The sequence below is a fragment of the Haemorhous mexicanus genome, chromosome 2 (assembly GCF_027477595.1).
Source record: "Haemorhous mexicanus isolate bHaeMex1 chromosome 2, bHaeMex1.pri, whole genome shotgun sequence".
NCBI classification, from domain to species: Eukaryota; Metazoa; Chordata; class Aves; order Passeriformes; family Fringillidae; genus Haemorhous; species Haemorhous mexicanus.
The window spans coordinates 32147482-32166110 of record NC_082342.1 but is presented as its reverse complement, the minus strand read 5'-3'; the positions used below and the strand labels follow the sequence as shown (position 1 = coordinate 32166110).

The window sequence follows — 18629 nt, the reverse complement described above, 5'->3', positions numbered from 1 at the left end:
CCGCGCGCGACTCACGCACCGCTGCCGCTCCCGCCCTCCCCGCGCGCGCCTCGTGTCCGCGAATAACCCCCGGCCCGCCCCGCCGCTCTCCTGTCCCGCCGCAGCCAATCGGCAGCCGCGCTCCGCCCCGCCCTCCCGGCCCCGCCCCGCCGTGCCCCCGGCCCCGCCCCCGGCAGCCGTTCCCCCAATCACTGGCCGGCGGGGCCAGCCCGCGTCACCGCCCACTCGCGGGTAACCTTTGCCTTAGTGCGCGCAGGGCCCTGCCCCGCTGCCACCGCTGCCCAATCGCAGGCGCGGCGGGGCGGGGCCGGGCGCTCCGCAGCCAATGGGCGCGCAGGGGGCCGCGCGCGGTGCGGGGGCCGCGGTGGCTGGTGCCGCTGCCGGGTTCGGGGCGCGACCGGCCGGCGGGGCGGCCGGCGGGGAAGATGGCGGTGGCGGGGTCCGGCTGGAGCCTGGCGCGGCTGGCCGAGGCCCTGGGCTCGTCGGAGCAGGCGCTGCGCCTCATCCTGTCCATCCTCATGGGTAAGGCAGGGCGGGGGGAGACGGGGCTGGCGCCCTGGGCGGGGCTCCGCGCTCGCCGGGGGAACGGGCGACCCGCCGCCGCCGCCGTGCCGCGCTGCGCGGGGGGCCGGGACCGGGCATCGCTTCGCCCGCGCGGAGCCGCACCTGTGCCAGCGCCGCCGCGCCAGGCCACGTGTGCGCGGCGAGCCGGCGGGATGCCGCCAGCGGCGCCGCCTGTCCCGCCCGGGCAGCCCGCGAAGTGCCCCGCTGCGGCTGCCCGGGGCGAGCCCCCGGCCCGCCCGGTGCGGAGGGAGAGCTCGCTGCGTTCCCCCGCGGGAGGTCGGAGCGCCGTCCTGGCAGGCCGCCTGTGGACGCGGGGCAAGGAGGAGCCGGGTGGCTGCGAAAGACCCCGATTTGGGTCCGTGTCCCGGGCACAGGAACTTTGTTTGGGGTTGTCCCGTGAGTGTGCATCCCGTGCCCCGTGAGCGTGTGTCCGGAGGGGTGTCCGCTCGGGAATCTCCGCAGCCCCTCAGGCGCTGCCCCGTCCGAGTGCAGGGGTGTCACTGTCCGGGACGTCGCCCGTGTGTGCGGCAGTGGTGGCACTGTGCAGGAGAGGCGTGTCATCAGGGTCACTACCGGGCAGGCTGAGCAAAACCTTCCAGCTCCGTGCCGGGAGAACTGGGGTGATGTCCTGCGCTCCACCTGCAGCGCGAAGCGTGTTGCAAAACACAGGGTGCCTGCGCTTATGTAAACACGAGATACTTGAGTTCCATGCGAAATGGTTAAGGCAGGGCTGGAGTTGTGATGTGGGCTGGTGATTGAGGGGGAGGTTGTAGCTCCCAAAACATTAATTCAAGTGTGTGTATACATGCTATCTGTGTAAATCTCTGCAGATGCTCAGGGAAACTTTGGGTTGTGAAAGCATTTGGTGGTGTAGTCACCTAGCAGAAAAGAAATACAAGCTTTCCTCTGAACCTGAAAGTATTTTCGAAGTGATACAGCCACTACCATGTCATCTATCACAATAAAGTTGCTTTGGCTAACTAGAAGTATAATATTTTTAAAGGAAATGAAAGCAAGAAAAACTGTGCCACTTCATAACCGTGGTCTGCACCAGACTTATTTCTGCCTGATTTAGTTTATGATGTGTGAGATCAAACTGAGCCAAACATTTTTCCCGTGAAGGGTCGATACAGGAGACTGCCCTGGCTATCGTTTAGAACTCAACGCAGAACTTTGTTAAACCAAACCTCTATAAAGAAAAAAATGAAGCAATAGGAAACACACAAGACATGCACACAAGTCAGTGTTAATTAGTCTAGCAGCTCCCCACCTCCGAACGAGAAAAGTCCTGCTTTCCTTTCTCCCACGTCTCTCTCCAGTCCTTTAATTGCGCTCTGATTGAATTTACTTGTTTGGCAGAAACCTAAACCAGAAAAGGCAGATAGTTCACTACGAGGTTAGTCACCTGGATCAACCAAGGGACCAGTCTAACAAGTGCTGATGCAGAAAAGGTCCTAGAAAGTGTGTGTGGAGGCAGCCGCAGCAGAGATGGCTCTGCAGAATGCACCACCATCGTACCCTCCGAGTTGCTTCTTGCTAGCAGTAAGTTGGGGACACGACATTTGGGAGGGTGTTTCCTGCTCAGCGTCTTGTGGGTGTGCAGCACCAGTTCTTTGAAATCAACAGCAGATAATTATGGTCCTAATGATGATAAGAGCTGCCTGCTGCAGTCAGCAGATTAAGGAAGCGTGTGTGCTGTTACAAATGTTCCGTGTGCAGTGTCGACAGTAAGCCACTGAGATGCCACAGTGTCCCTTCCCAAGGTAGGCCACTATCTGTTTTACATAGTCTCAATGGATCTTTAGAACTTGTATTAAAATTCTGGGGTCCAGAAGATCACTCACGTCTCTCCCCTGCATGCCTCAAATGGAAAAACCAAAGCAGGAGGCTGGAGCTGCACTTTTCCCCGTCCTTTCTCCCTAGCTCAGTATCTTTTCATTAGATGCAGTGGCATAACTTCAGACAGAAGGCTTCAGGGCATGCAAAACAGCCTTGCCTGCAGTTTGGCACTCTTGCAGGTCATGGAGGTTGAACCACTCAGGCAGAGGGGAATGACTCCAGCTCTCCTGCTTAATGGATGGGTGAGCACTGGGTGGGAAAGCGTTATACCTGTACCATTACTTTAAAAGGAAGGGCCAAACACTCCAGAGCAACATGAGAGGAGAGTGAGAGGAGTCCCTCAGCCCTGCACAAAGAAATGTTCATTTAATTGCAGCTTAGTTTACAATCCTTTTAATCTCATTGGTAATGCAACTAGTGCTGATGACCACTTCAGAGGATGGCATGGGGTATAAATGAAAGGCATTTCTAAAAGCTGGAAGTGGCATTAGGACGTTAAGTATGGCTTTTCCTTCACTTCCTCCATTTCAGGTGTTTACATAGATTCAGGAAGAAAACTATTTTTGTTGGCTGCAGCTAATGCTGCTGAATTATTTCAGGACAAGGCCATGAGGGTGAAGCATAGTTCCAAAGATGGACTAAAAAGTCGTTGCTTATTTCTTCCTCTGTGATGCAGTTTCCCATCTACACTGTGCAGTTTTACTGTGACAACAGTTTCTAGGGTTTCACTTTCAGAGGATCACCACAAATGGGTAAAAATAGTCTTCTGAAAAAGAGGAAGAATCACAAAGGACTTTTCAACTTCTTACACTGATTTCTGAAGAAAGCTGAATTATTGTTGAAAAAATAGTCTGAATTTACTCTCTTGATTCAGGATAAGTGTTTGCTTAGTAATGATCTGAAATAACCAAAAGAGGTCATTTAAAACTGTTGGCATTCTGACATGACTGAAAAAAGGAGAGAACAAGAAAAGGAGAACGAACATTCAAGAACTAAAACTAGAGTAGTCCTAAAGAGCACCATGTTGTTTCAGTGAACCAGCAACAGCACATTGCTAAACAAATTATGGGGATTTTAGTCACAGTTTTGTATTTAAATCAGAGACAGGTTTATGCATGCTGCAATTTTGAAGTAGAGACTACAGCTAGAATAGCATCCCTTACCTGGATTGTACAAGATGAAGAATTTACTGCAGACTTCCCCCACGTAAAAATTTGCATAGACAACCTTTGAAGAAAGTAGTCTGCAAGTTGGCAGCAGGACCAACAGCAGGAATACCTGAAGCACAGTTCTGGACCCTGCCACAATAAAAACTGTGATATGTCAGTACACTGATGTCTGTCAATTGTGTGAGAATGTCTTTGAGAGATGAACTCTAGCTTGCACTCTTCAGTAGGTCCCGGTGTTCCCACTGGAGCTGCTCCAGTGGTGTGAAGGAGATAACAGGGTTTCTGTGCTGCTGCTCCTGTCCTCACACGAGAGGCGACACATTTCTTTCCTGCTGTCACTGCTCAAAGCATAAGCCAGGGTGCAGGAGGCCTTATGGCACTGTGGATTTCATACTTCATGTTGCTCGTGTTTCTTGCACGGCTGTACGATCCCAAAGAATTAAAGCTGTTTATCTTACCATAATATAACACAGTGCCTTGTGAGCTACCTGCATAATATGGAGGGGAGCCAACATGCTGTTTACAGCCCTGAGCCAGAAATGACCCTGCTGGTTTGCCCAGACCTGCCAGGAAAAGCACTGGGAAAGTGTTCTTTCATTCCATGGACATAGCAGGGACCTGCAGAAAGTAACACATTCTTACCCAATGGGTGCCAGAAACCTACTGCTTCACTTGCAAGTTGTCTCATCTCCTCCTCTGCTACTTCTCATCAATTTTTCTACATGCTCTGCTTCATGCTCCCTGCATCCTGAAGATTTTTAGGCTCAGTGAAATTCTTGTGGTCACCCAAAGCTTATCCCAAATTGAGTTCCCAAGCTGGTCAGCCAAGCAGGAACCTTACTGCAAGGGCCTGTGAGCAACTGATTCTGATGGGTAAGGGATGGGAAAAGTTTTAAGAGGCAGCAATGTCCTGCCATAAGACCAGCACTGTCACAGTGTGTTTTCAGTTCAGTTTTGTGTGAAGAGAGCCCTGTTCACATGCTTTGAGACAGTTTTGTTATGCAAACTTAAAGCACCATAAGTGGACTTTCAAGGTAAGCTCCTGAGCTGAATTAAAATACTCATGTTTATGCACCCAGTGTTAAACAAGGTGTGGCACTTCTGCAGTGTTAGAAACAGAAAGGAATAACTTTGGAGTTAAAATATTAGGTAAGGCTGATATTTTAACACTCTTTTTTTTCCTGTTGTCCCATTCCTTTTAGTTTTAGCAGTCTTATTAAAAAATGGAGACAGTTGTTGGATGTTAACAAAGGAGGAGTTAAATGTTCAGCAAAAGGGAGAAGAGGGAAAATAGAGGTACTGGCTTGAAGATGAGATAGAGCTATTGCATATCAAAGGGGAAATAAAGGGAGCAGAGATGAAAAGAATCTTTCTGCTTTTCTTATTTGCAGCTTTATCTCTGGAAAAAGAGAGGCATCTTAATCACCCAGTCCAGAAGGTGGCAAACTTGAGAGCACTATTTTTGCTTGGGATTAGTAGAACTTCTTTCCTGCCTAATCCACCTTCTTGATGATTTAACTTCTTTTGCTCAATTAGATTCTTGTATCCGTGGTCAAGCTGGGCTTTGTGCAGTGGCCCATTACTCTCCCAAATGGCTGTGACCAAGAAGCTGAGCTTGTCCTTTCCTTCCTCCTCCGTGGTTCTCTTAACCAGAGATCATCCTCTTGTTCCTGTGAAGTAAAAAAAATAAAAATCATCTCAATTGCTAATTCCATTCTATAGAAGATGTGTCTAGAGGGAAAACCCAGCTCTGTGTGCAGGCTGTTTTTCAGCTCCGTGGTGCATAGGGAAGAATGAGTTCGGATCAGAGGTTCCCTGCTGTTTTCTCCAGGAGTCTTACAGCCACTTTCCCACTCTGCTTCAGTCCACTCTGCTTAGGGAGGCGTGAAAGGGGAGTTTGGCAGAGTGGGAGCTGCTGGGCAGAGCCTCTTGGCAGCAAGGAGCAGGGACTCCTGTCCTGTTGCTCTGAATGGCAGAAGCAAAGCAGCGCAGCGTTTCCTGCTGCTGGCATATCCAAAGGTGCCATCCAGCTTGCCAGAAGGCAACCATAGCTCCAAAAGCTGCTCTGCTAATTCAGGCTGTTTCAGGGACGTGGTGGTAGGGCAGAAGTAATGGTGTTGTTATCAGCAGAAACTGTTTGTAGATAGTTTATCAGTGTTCAGAAGGGCACAGGCCACATCAGAATGACCATTGCTATGCACTGCTGTTTGGGGGTGAAAGTTTGTATCAGCAGCATGCAACTGGCCCAGTTGTAAAGCTGAGAAAATTATCCCATGCAACAAAACTGTAGGTAAACTGCAGTCCAGAGTACTAACCAAGCTACTCTGGATATCAGAAGAATTTAGGCTGATGTTATGACTTTTGAACTGGAACAGCAGCCACGTAGTGCAAGACCAGGGTTAAAGTTTATATTTCTAAAACCATGGATGCAGTGTTAGTTGTTAGTAACTCTCTATTTGCAAGGGTTCATAGTTCTTTTTCCTTCAGAGCAGCATTACCCAAACCATGACATGATTTCCTGCATAGAGCTAAAAATGAGCACAGCTGACAAATGAGATGGATCTCTGAAAGAGTAGGAACACTAGTTACATTATAGTATTCAATCATACTTCTATTATGTCTATAGAAATGGCTAGAAGGAAAAAATTGGTAGAAATTGACTGGTTTGCAAAATATTGGTGGTTTTTAAGAGAGTAGGAGACCCTTTAAAAGGAAGGTTTAAAACCATGCATATTGATGAACAGCAGTCAATAGTGCTTCGCTTGTATTTCTGAGTTTCTCCCCTTTGCTCAGAAGGGGGAAACATTTTTCCACAGTAAACCTCAGCTTTTAAACTTCTGATCTAATAAAACTTCATATTTTTTACCACTTTCCATTTCTCAAAGCCAGTTCTTCCTATGGTTTTTAAACTTCAGCAGGAAGATTGGCTCATGAACAAAAAATCCCCATTTGTATATTTCTGAGTAAAAGGCCAGTAGAAAATACTACTTTTTTTTTTTTAATCATGTGAATTGCTCTAATTCTTTGAGTTACTCCTGTATCCCCAGAGAGCCCGTGTGATGAACTCTCTTTGCCAATTCCCTCTTTCCCCCTCAGCTGGTGTTCAGGCCAGCAGTGGGGGTGGAACGGGACAGAAGTGGGCTGTGTAAAAAGCATGGAAGAACGGGAAGGGAGAGGGATGGCCTGGGTAAGGCATTTTGTAGGGAGTTTGGAGCCGCTGTTTTGGAAGGGAGAGCAGGCTGGATGTGCAGGAGGGAGGTTGCCAGGCTCTGGGAGCAGAGGGCTGTGGTATGTGGGGCTGGCCAGAAAGCAGCCTGTGGCGTGGAGACCGGCGTGGGACACAAAAGGAGGAAGGAACAGCAACAAGGAGGCAGGGAAAGCCAAAAGAGGGGTGGCAGGAGGCTGAGGAAATGGGGAGCAGCAGCTCGGTTTCAGGAGGCGGCAGGTACACATCTGGATGCAGCAGAACGTGAGCCCAACAGGATGTAGAAAAGAGCCCCAAAGTCCCCAACTCCAGGGCTCCCTCCCAAGGGATTTGCAGGGTTGGAGAGGGCCTTAAAATGGCTCCAGCCTGTGAGCACTGCCAGACATGTATTTAAATAACATGACAGAGTTTCTCATTTCCTCTCACAGTAGTGACTAGACTTGGCCTTGCTTATTGGAAGCCTTCCATCCATCATACACTTCTCGGCAGAACGTGCATTTCATCACCTTTTATTACTGCTCCATATAAAACATGACCACCTCCTGCTACCGCTGCTCCATTAGTGCAGGTAGCAGAGCTCCATCCACTGCTCCTGATTTCAGCCAGGATGATAAGTAGTGTGGATGCCAGTATTGTGGTATGTGATGAATTTCACCTTTTTCTGAGCAGGGTAAGAGAACACACAGGCTTGCAAAGTAGAGCCATAAAGTTACAAGATGCCAGAATAAAGTGGCTTCTTGTATCCCAGTTCAGCACCTTGTGCACATGCTTTTAGAAAAGCTAATTGCAACACTTCCTGTGCCACTGTGTATTAAGACTTACTATATTTACTGTCTGCTATGTGGCAGTGTTTATTGCATGCTTCGTGAAACTCACCTAGACAACAGAATTTAATTGAATTGTGGTGTTCTGTGTGATGCTTCTCACTGTACTACCCGAGAGCTTCACAAATGTTTGCTTCTCACTTGAGCCACAGATGAATAATCTGGAGGCATTCCTAACTTAGACTAGGAGTTACCTCGCAGAAAATGCAAGGAAAAAACCCCTTCCACTTTTCTTAGCTGCTCCATATGAAATGCTTCTGACTGATTTTTTTTTTTTTTTCCAAAAATAGCAGACGCGTAGTACCAGTGGATTTTAGTTACAGCTTTGTGTACCCAGTAGTTCACAAATCAGATGCAAATCCGAAGTTGCAGAGTTAGAAAAGCGAGAGTATCTTACTGGAGGTCACCTGAGGAGATCTGAAATTAAAGCTGAAAGAACTCATTGAGGTGGGAGTAGGACTGAGGTGTTTTGGACGTTGTAATGGTATTAACCATAAAGTTTTTCCCTTCCCCCCCAGCCTTTTCTTTTTTTTTTTAATCTAGCTTCTTGCCATGTTCATTGTATTTGTCACATAATTTGGAAATGAATCACAGGCTAAAGTGTGATTCATGTATTTCAGCATTATCCATCTCATATACTGAATGAGGCCAGAAAATGTAATCCTGTAATTTTGTGCACTTCAATGTCAGTTTTGCTATAATTATGTTCCTGTTAAAGTATTTTCTTCTGTACACAATAACTCATCTGGAGTCTGTCTCCCAAGATGCAAATGCAGTATCAGGAATTAACACCATGCCCCGTGTTGATAATGTGCGATGTAAAGTTCCTAATGACATGTTCAGAAAAGCTATAGTTTGGTTCACGACAAATACTTGTCTAAACTTATTTACAACTCTTCCTTTTTTTTTTTTCTCTCAGGATATCCTTTTGCCTTGTTCCAGCGCTATTTCCTCTTCCAGAAGGAGACCTACCTCATTCACCTCTACAACGTGTTCACGGGGGTCTCAATTGCTTACTTCAATTTTGGTAAGATGAGTTTGGGAAGAGAGAGCTGCCTGGCCCAGGGCACGATGATATTTGGGAGGACCTATTTGTGTAATTTCTATTTCTCATCTCTCTCTTTGTTTTTCCTGCCCACAGGGACGCAGTTTTTTCATTCCCTGATATGTGTCCTAATCCAGTTCCTGATACTGAGACTAATGGGTCGCACAATCACTGCCGTCATCACCACATTTCTCTTCCAGATGGTAAACTCTTTTTTTTGTCCCTGGGTTTGTAGAAGGGAGGCCTCTGTTCAGTTCAGCACTTCAGTAGCAACTGTGGGTGGAAAAGTGGAGGCAGATCAAAACCAGCTGGAGGAATTAGTTTGAATAACCCAAACAATGGTTTCTTTCAGACATACCTTATGGCTGGATATTACTTCACAGCCACAGAGCATTATGACATCAAGTGGACAATGCCACATTGTGTCTTGACACTTAAGTTGATTGGTGAGTGACACCTCTCTTCTCTCTCTTGCACTCTGCGAGCTGTGCCCATCCCAGGGCTTCAAGTCACTGTTTCTCACCTCTAGGTCTGGCCATTGATTACTATGATGGAGGAAAAGATCCGGTGAGTTAGACACCATTTCTCCGTCATTCCATGCTGCCCCAGTGAGCTAGAGATCAGAAAATCAAGTTCAAAGGATGTGAGTTAGCAAGCTGCATTGTTAGGTAAAAGCCACAGCTGAGAGGGGAGCCTCTGGGTGTGTTTGAGGGCACTGAATTCTAGACTGGAACAAAATAATTTGGGAACAGAGACAGTAGTGATGGACAGAAGTTGTTCCAGTTATGTCAGAATATTACTCTGCACCCTTCCAAATTCCCCACCATCTCCTTCCCCCAAATCTATTGCTTTAGATTCCCAAACCCTGATGCTCTGTGTCTTGTGGGTAGCGTACCTTTAACTTGCAGACAATCAGTACTGGATCTCAGTTCCCATCTTCCTTTCCTTTGATTAGTCTTACCATGTCCTTGTCAATGGTTGCCCTTTACCATTTGTTAGGACCCTGATTTTAGCTCAGAGAAACAGAGAAGTTGCACAGCACAGTGTGTGGGAGAGGGCACTACACACGCTACAGTCCCTCAATCCTGCTTCAAGTACCTGCATTCCCCATCTCCTGTCTGAGGCCTGACCAAGTCTGTAGCATCCATGGAATCACTGCTGACTGCAGGAAAATGAGGTCAAGATGAAACTTCCTGAGCTGAAGCTTCAAGTATTTAAAAAGAATTTTGGCATCAAGAAGTAGGAATTGTAGCACAATAAGGTCTTGGGAGAGTACATGAAATTGCAGTCAGGGACTGGAATAGGACAGATACTGCAGTGCTCCTACTATGCCTACTCTGCTGCCAGGGATGCATGTCAGTGGATCCCTTCCATGTTTGGAGCTTATTTGGGAATAGAGACCTGTGAAACTGCTCTCAACCATTGGATCTTGTTGCTGTTTGGAGGGGGTGGGCATAGAGAGGGGCTGGGGAGAGGAATGGACAAGAAGTGCAAAGTGTAAAGTTCCATGTCCATGGGGAGCAGGAACTGAAAAAAAAAAAGAAACTGAAAACCAGTAGGGAGGCAGGGTGAGGATATAATATCCAGAGCTGGATGAAACCCCTGGGATGATGTTAATGCCACTCCCTTTGGTGCAGGAGTTCCTGACCCCTGAGCAGCGGCGATTTGCTGTTCGGGGGGTTCCTACCTTGCTGGAGGTCTCAGGATTCTCCTATTTCTATGGTGCCTTCATGGTTGGGCCTCAGTTCTCCATGACAGACTATCAGAAACTGGCAAGGGGTGAGATGACTGATGTTCCAGGCCAGAGACCCAATAGGTAATACAAAGCTGCTTGGCTTCTCCCCTTCCTACGATCCTAGAATGCTGACTCCTCCACGTTCCCTGCAGCAGACTGCCTTCTTACCTGGGCACAGAAGTACTGTGGCCAGGAGTGATTTATGAGGCAAGGCAGTCTTTCAAAAGTCGCTCATAACTCTGCTTAATGTCCCAGCATTGTCCCAGGGCGTGAACATCAACAACCATTTGACATCTTTAGTACAGACTCTGTTCCAGCCTGGTGATGTTTGCATCCCAGCTTCCAAACAGAGGCAGCTGCTGCAGTGGAATGTGGTGACTCCCTATCACTGTCTCCCCCACCTCCTCTTCTCCACCTCTGTTTTCAAAACTACGAGTTTGATGGTCTCTTTCCAAGGCATTTCCTTGACCTTGGCATTTTTCTTTCTCAGTTTCGTGCCTGCTCTCAAGCGCCTGAGCCTGGGTCTCTTGTTTCTAGTAACCTACACCTTGTCGAGCCTGTACATCTCTGATGAGTACCTCACCTCAGATGAGTTTATGGTATGTATTCACTTGGCCTTGTGGGGTGTGGAAGAATTCCACTTCTCTGGTGGGCACTGCATCTACTAGAGTGGGACTATTTATTTATTTATTTATTTAATTTTTTGCCTCAATTTAAAAATAAGTTGGCAACTAGTGATAAGATTTTCCACAGCTAATTTGGCTTTACTGCCTGGCCTGATGATTCCACCTGATGCAGAACAGGAATCTGTTAAGCAGAACTGAAACAAATGAAAACTTTTACAAATAGATGATTGATCTTAAATGCTACTGTTGGTTTTCATACCTAACCTATGTATTTCATGACCTTTTAATGACTTTCCATTAAACCATGATGTGCAAAGAATTTCACTAGAGTAACTTACAAGGCTTACCATAATCTTTGACGTTCTTGGAAAGCTCCTAACAAATAACTCCTACTGGCAGATTATCAGCAAGCCTTTTGATTATGCTAATCCCAGAGTCTTCCCAAACTCTACCTATTTCAATACAGCCAAATATTACCAAAGGAAAGAGAATGATGTGTTAAGTTTGCATAAGCCTGGCAGCCCAGTCCGTATGTCTTAACACAGATTAAAACAAAAGAGGGTGATGAAATACCTTGTGTCATTGTGACCACTCAACTCCAGGTTTTATTTTTACTCTGTTTCACTGTTATCTCTGCAGGAGAAGCCTTTCTGGTTCCGTTGTGGTTACATATTGATCTGGGGCAAAATGATACTCTACAAATACGTAACTTGCTGGCTTGTTACGGTGAGTCTAGATGTCGTTCCAGAAGCAAAAGACAAACGAATAAAGGTCCAAGCCTCTTGGACTTAGTGCTAAGTGGAAGAAATCCAAATATCTGGAGATCAGTGCAGGTCAGTTCAGCTTGCTTTAAGTTAGCAAAGGCTAGCTAACTAAAAGGCAGTTTTTAATCCGTTTGTTCCATCTGTAGTGATGCTCTCAACACAGTGATAGTCAGCAGTTCCTCAGCTCTGCTTCTCCAGCAAAAACAGGGCAATATTTTCATCTTATCTTCCTTGTGCATTTTTTGATAGGAAGGTGTCTGCATCCTTGTTGGTCTGGGGTACAACGGGAAAGACCAGAATGGAAAGCCTTTGTGGAATGCCTGTGCCAACATGAAGGTCTGGCTGTATGAGACAACACCTTTGTTCACAGGGACCATTGCTTCTTTCAACATCAACACCAATGCTTGGGTGGCCCGGTGAGCAGGACAAAACTCTCCTTCTATCATGTGTCAGTTCTGTTCTGTCAGCAGAACCAAGACCTTAGGCTAAGCAGGAGCACTAGAGGAGGAATCTGCCAGTTTTCAGTTTGTGCACCTTTTCCCATCTTTTGCTGCTGTGCCCTTAGAAATAGGTTATTGGGGTACTGGGTTAGAGAGATCTATTAATTCACCTGGAAGGGCAGTTCATTAATAAAGGCAAGCAGTTGATGGCAGCAGAGACTAGAATGGGACTACAGCGAGCCCCTGGGGCTGCCTGCCTGCTCAGCCAGCCACAGAGCTGCTCTGACAGCTGCTTCTTGCATCATGGCTCTTGGTGCTCCCCACTCCAAACTTGGATGGGTTTTGGTTCAGCACTTGCTGGGAGCCAGAGCTAAATTGTATGTATTGACCCCCTTCTCCCCCTTATAGCTGGGATTTCTGTTTGGATATAGGTTTTGCCCTGGTCATGCTGCTCCTGCCACCACAGGGCGTGCAAAGGTATTGGGTCCCCTGGGCCCTTCATCCCTGACACAGCCAGGGGAGGGCAGAGAATAACCTGGAAGCACTTTTTTTCTTCTCCACTCTAGCTACATCTTCAAACGCCTGAAGTTCCTGGGCAACAAACTGCTGTCACAGGCACTGGCCCTGTTCTTCCTGGCCATCTGGCACGGGCTGCACTCTGGCTACCTGGTGTGCTTTCAGATGGAGTTGCTGATAGTCATCGTGGAAAGACAGGTGTGCTTTTTGTCTGACTTACCACGACAGGGGGGCCTGTGTTATCCTCTGCCCCTGGGTCTGGAAAGTGCCACGCTGAAGGCTTTACTTGCATTGAATATGAAAAATAGCTGCTCACTTTGGAATTGGTTTTCAAGCACGGCAGGGTTGTGTTCTCAAGAGTTCAGTAGGTTGCTGCCTTCTGCGTGGGCAAACCATAAATATATTCAGAAGCTGACAGGGAGAGAACTGGAAAACTTGGCATATGAGCAGAGGGCGGCTGAAGTGCTTGGCAGCTGGAAAGACTGGAGGACAAACACATGAGCTGAATGCCTCTGTTAAATCTCCTAGTGCTGCAAGAACAATATTCCTTATTAAAATGTATTTTCTTAATTAAAACTCTGGCCAGGACAGGGGATTTAGCTACTTTTTTAGACCAGCTGCTTACTAAAACACATCTTACACAGCCGGATAGAGAACTTTGGCCCCAGAGCCTCCATATACAGCCACAGGACATCCAACTGCTGAGAATTCTGGTTTTTCTCTCTAAATTAGGCCATGAACCTTGTTCGGGACAGTCCTGCCCTAAACACTTTGGCCTCCATCACTGTCTTGCGGCCCATCTTCTACGTGCTGCAGCAGACTAACCACTGGATGTTCATGGGTTACTCCCTGGTGCCATTCTGCCTTTTCACCTGGGACAAATGGATGAAGGTATTTAGAAGCCACAAACAGACGACCCCACATGGTCAACCCTGTTCCCTCCTTCTCCTCCCCTGTGTTCTTGGCTCAAAGCTGGTTGCTGATGCCCAACCCTGCCTTTCTCTTTACAGGTGTACAGGTCTATTTATTTCTTCGGCCACGTGTTGTTCTTCACCTTACTGCTGGTGTTGCCTTACATTCGCAGATTAATCGTGCCACGAAAAGAAAAGCTAAAGAGAGCAGAATAACAGCCAAAAGGTAAGGCTGTATGAGGTAGAGACCAGGAGGTAAAGTGGGGCAGCAATGCTGCAGCCCAAGGTGAAAGGCAAACATCAAATCAACCGAAGCAAATACAGGGCGCCTCTGTTTTTCAGATTGTACCACCTGTGCATTCGTAGGAGTTGATTTAACACTCCGGAAGCAAAGCATCACCTGCCAAGTTTGCTGTGTTGAAGTATGACTATTTTTCAACGCAAGGAGGGGGAAGGAGAAAGCACAGGGTCAGAGACCCAAAAGGAGGGGATCCGAGCGAGCCTCCTTGAGACCCTCCACCTTCTGTCCGTTGCCTTATCTCTGCCGTCCCGCGGCCGGCACTCGTCTCTCCACTGATACCAGATGATTGTACCACACTCACGGCAGGTGCTGCGTTGGATTGGAGCCACCTTCTGACTTTTCTACGTTTGTCATCTAAGATAAAAATTGCTCCTGGTCTTTTTAACATCAGCTTCAGCTCCTTTCCTCTCAGGTGCCTCGGTGTGGGAGTGTGAACTGTCACATGCCGCCGAGCAAGGCAATTCTACAGGACCGAGTGACACCAGGGTGAGCAGGGCACAGCTAAGAATTCCAGTTCTGTGACAAATTTGGGCCAAGTCCCTGCTATAAGGGGATCCAGCCTGCCCGCATATGAAAAATGAGAAAGTAAAATTCACGAGCACTTTTTACTCAAAAAAGGTACCTTTAATAGGAGGAAAAAGGGTCAGTGGGGCAGTCCGTTTAAAGTTTCATTGCTTCAGAAGCTACAAGGACGAAGTTGAAGTGTTTTCCAGGAGCCCAAAGCTGCACCAGGTCCACACCCAAGTCAAAGAGCCCTTCCAGGATGTGAAGTCACTGTATACAAGTCCATCATGACAGCAGTAGAAGCAGAAGTTCATACTATTCCCCACACTTCCTCAAAGGCGGTAGTAATTTTAGCACACGTCAGGGCAGCAGAAAGGGGATAGTTGCTGATGGAGACCATCTTTTCTGTATAGTCAACATTGACCTGGAGGGGAGGGGGGAAAATAGAAAAAAAAAAAAAAAAAAACCAAACAAGTTGCAAAAAGTTTTCACTGAGCCCCATCTCCATTAGTACAAGAAAGACAAGGAGCCACTGGAGAAGGTCCAGCAGAGGCTAGACAGATTATTGGGACATGGAACCATCTCTTTTGAGGAGACACTGCAGGGCCTGTTTTGTCTAGGGAAGGGAAGACTGAGAGGGGATCCCATTAATGCACATAAATATCTCAATGGTGGGTGCCCAGAGGGTGGTGACAGACTCTTTCCTCTGGTGTCCAGTGACAGGGCAAGGAACAGTGGCCATAAACTAAAACACAAGAAGTTTCACCACAACATGAGGAAGAACTTCTTTATGATGAGGGTGGCAGAGCACTGGAACAGGCTGCCCAGGGAGGTTCTGGAGTCTCTCTCTCTGGGGACATTCAAAATCCACCTAGACACGTTCCTCTGTCACCTGCTCCAGGTGATCCTGCCTTGGCAGGGGGTTGGACTGGATGATCTCCAGAGATCCCTTCCAACACTAAGAACTGCAGAGACACAGTATTTCCTCAGCAGGGAAACTGCCAGCCTTCACTAATGCCCTCCTCCCTTGGGAGGGACAACAGACCAAGTGTTGCAGTTTTGAGCCTTTTTTTGACAAGCATACAGGGGAAAATGGGGGGCTGGGTGGAGGGGAAACCAAGCCAAAAAAGGGCAGATAAAACCTCCATACTCAGAACAAGATTGAAACCTTTTCACAGCCCCAGGTAAGGGATAGCCACACTCACCGAGCCGTGGGCAAAAGCTCCCACCACGATGACAACTGGCTCTGCTGCAGGGGCCAGCTCACGCAGATCTGACACCTGTGACGCTGCAAAAGAGGTGCCAATCTTCATACAGCCCACGGGCAGATGGTCAGTCACTGGATTTTTAATCACCTACAGAGAGCAGAAAATTAATAGGGGTGTAGAGGTAACCGACCCTGACACATAGCTAGATGCATTGTTTGCTAAAAGCAACAGACAAACAAAAAATTCATCAGCTGGTTGCAGGCTGCATCAGGAGCTCATGACTGGTGCATCTGGAGCAATCCATCCTCATTGGCCTTGGTATTTACAAAATACAGTGGTGCTGTCATTCCACAACCAACACTGCATACACAGTTGAACGTCACAGACTGCCCTCACCCACAAATCAAATCCCCTTGAGCACACATCCTGTTTCCCTGTCCCCTGGATTACCCACCAAGTACACCCAGGTCCTGGGGCAAAAACAATCCCCGATGGGCTGAGATGTGCCCAGGATACAGGTGATGCAGAGGTAGATGAGCCTTGGCTGTGGGGAGCAGTAGAACGAGTAGCAGAGCTCCCCATGAGCAGCAGTGACATTCCTGAGTAATCCAAAATCAAAAGTCCACAAGACCTTCTCCAAGTGACAGAAGGCAATACAGAACAGCCAGGAGAAGCTGAGGCACAGCACTGCTCCCAGAAGAGCATCCCAAACACCACCTTCTCCTGCAAAGAAGCCATGGAGGACCCATTGGGCAGCAAGGTCAGGGTCCCCAGGCACAGGGACAGAACAAACCCCAGCAGGTGTGTCCAGATGTTGCCAGTCTCAGTGTGTACCTGGAAGATGCTCTTGAAACAGGCACAGAGGGATGGCATGGAGGACCTATAGTCCCCTTTAGGCAACGCTGTCTCATCTTGGCTGGCAAGCAGGCTGCTACTGGAATTAAAAACCACTCTCCCTCTTTGGGGAGTCCAGATTTTCCACAAGAAAATTACAACACACATTTAAGTCATGATCAGTTCTTCTTTGCTTCTTGCTGACCTGCCTGCTGACCCGTATCCTCAGGAAGGTGCACTGGCTAGGGCCAAGCCTTCTCTGCCAAGGTGACATCACCATCACCTTCCTCGAGCTGCTTTTCTGGCATTTTCAGCACCAAGGGTAGTTCTTCATGTGAGAAATGTGATACCATGATAAATCCTTTGTCCCTATGGTTAATCCAGTGTTCCCCTCTGTGACTGCAGAAGCCATTTTAATTATATCTTCATTTCCATCTCTCTCTGCCCTTTTGAAAGCTGTACCCGAAAAGTGTCAACGCCCAGGCGTGGCAGTCAGGCTCAGGTGAGGAAACAGATCCCTCAGCTCCAAGGGCAGGTATATTTGGGGTTTCCTTCCTGCAGCAGCAGCTCCTAGCCAGGCAGCATGTGGGAGAGCCCTCCTGAAACCAGCACCCCCAGCAAGGATTGGACGAGACAGAATAGCAACCAAACCACCTCCCCCTAAAAAAAAATTCCTCCTACGTTGCCATTAGAATGTTGCAACATTAGCTGTGAACAGTTACAGAGTATTTACCTTCAGCAGTTTCTGAGGCCCATCAGCTGCTCTAACACTGAGCTTATGCAGCAGCTGAACTGGCAAAGAGAAAACAAGAAAAAAAAAATCACTTAAGCTGTGCAGTGATTTGCTGCACGAATCCCATGCTGTGCCTGAGCTGAGCTACACAAAAAGTCCACCTTTGGAGTTCCCATCATAGTCTGAAAAAAATTATTTTGCTGACAGCACAGCCTTCTGCAGGCAGTCCCCACTGTGCTAAGGAGCATACAGCTAGGGTATGCATCCTGGATAACCAGGAAGATGCTTTCACTTCTGTGCTCTTTTCTCACTTTCCCATTTTAAGTTCAGTGCCAGTTTTTGACTTTTCCCGAGGTTTGCCCTGTCCTGACCACCTTCCTGCACTATTCTATAGCTGGAGTAGAGTTTGAATTGCTTACCCATAAGCCCACAGAAGCGATCAAAAGTTCTTGGGATTCTGGTCTGGGGATTTACTTCAATGAGAACATTCTTCTTGGTATGGATATAAACCTGCAGGAGCCCAGCCCGATTCAGGGGGCTGTCCATCAGCATCAGGAGACTCTGAAAGCCAAAAGTACACGGTAGTGCAAATAGAAAAGCACAGGAGAGAGAATTCTAGGGAAAATTGACAGTCAGCCCCCACAAATGCAGAAGGGACCGATATTGAGGCTGAAAGCTCATCCCACTACGGGATGTAATGCTATAACGCTAAGAAACCAAGCCCAGACCCAAACAGCGACTCAACCCAAAACCCACCAGCGTAGCAGGAGAGGCCAAACTCGCCCCAGGGCTCCAGGGGCACAAGCAGACCTGCGGACCCGAGGGACGATGGCCCCGAGCCGCCTTGCCCCGAGCAGCCCAGGCCGCCACAGGCGCCGCCGGACCCAGCGGGTACCTGGTGGGTGATGTCAGGCCGCACCTCCCCAGGGTCCCGGCCGTTCCGCAGCAGCAGCGCCTTGTGCTTGTCGCAGTTGAGCAGCTCGAACGTCTTCCCCACCTACGGCCAAAGCACAGACAGGTCAGCGGGAAGTGAGAGCATCCCGGGCACGGCTGGACCCGCCCCGATCTCCCGCCACCCGCACCTTCACGGTCTCCAGACTCGCCCCCTCCAGCACGACCAGGAGCCGCCGCTGCCCGCGGGGCCGCTTGCCCGCCAGCGAGCGCCCTTCATCATCCTCCTCCTGCGCGTCCCCACGTGGCCGCCTGGGCGCCGCCATTTTGTCACGCGGCCCCTCCGGCCCCGCCCTGGCCCCGCCCTTCGCTCCACGGCCACCCAAGATGGCGCTGGGGCGCGCCCTCTATCTGGCTCCGGCCGGACCCGCTTCCGGAGAGCGTCGGCCGCGGCGCCGGAAGGCGAGTGCTGGGGGCGGGAAGGGGCAGCGGGGGCGCTCCCGGCGCCGCGGTTTCCCGC

At 48.7% G+C, this 18629-nt stretch overlaps 2 protein-coding genes across 2 annotated transcripts; one reads left to right on the top strand and one right to left on the bottom strand.

Moving 5' to 3' along the window:
• The first annotated feature begins 310 nt into the window (after positions 1-310).
• LPCAT3 (lysophosphatidylcholine acyltransferase 3) lies at positions 311-14324 on the top strand. Its single transcript, XM_059838235.1, is given in 14 exon segments — positions 311-367; positions 369-522; positions 8521-8628; positions 8743-8849; positions 8999-9092; positions 9176-9213; positions 10284-10462; positions 10872-10980; positions 11647-11733; positions 12021-12187; positions 12778-12925; positions 13460-13618; positions 13738-13864; positions 13981-14324. Coding segments are annotated over 13 exon segments (1509 nt in total). The 5' UTR covers positions 311-325; the 3' UTR covers positions 13855-13864; positions 13981-14324.
• A 217-nt stretch (positions 14325-14541) lies between these two features.
• Positions 14542-18462, bottom strand: EMG1 (EMG1 N1-specific pseudouridine methyltransferase). The gene is made up of 6 exons (XM_059838237.1): positions 18301-18462; positions 18114-18215; positions 17638-17779; positions 17219-17277; positions 15649-15798; positions 14542-14867 (listed from the first exon to the last, which is right to left on the bottom strand). The coding sequence occupies exons 1-6, from the start codon at positions 18433-18435 to the stop codon at positions 14754-14756; spliced, it is 702 nt and encodes a 233-aa protein (XP_059694220.1). The 5' UTR covers positions 18436-18462; the 3' UTR covers positions 14542-14753.
• Positions 18463-18629: the final 167 nt, after the last annotated feature.

What these genes read in the sequence shown, in the direction of transcription:
- EMG1 (XM_059838237.1), bottom strand. Translation starts at nt 18,435, where the DNA reads ATGGCGGCGCCCAGGCGGCCACGTGGGGACGCGCAGGAGGAGGATGAT. An exon ending in TCGCTTCTGTGGGCTTATGG is followed by an intron (nt 17,278 to 17,637) that starts GTAAGCAATTCA and finishes TCTCTTTGCCAG; the next exon opens with TTCAGCTGCTGCATAAGCTC. An exon ending in GAGCTTTTGCCCACGGCTCG is followed by an intron (nt 14,868 to 15,648) that starts GTGAGTGTGGCT and finishes CCTCCCCTCCAG; the next exon opens with GTCAATGTTGACTATACAGA.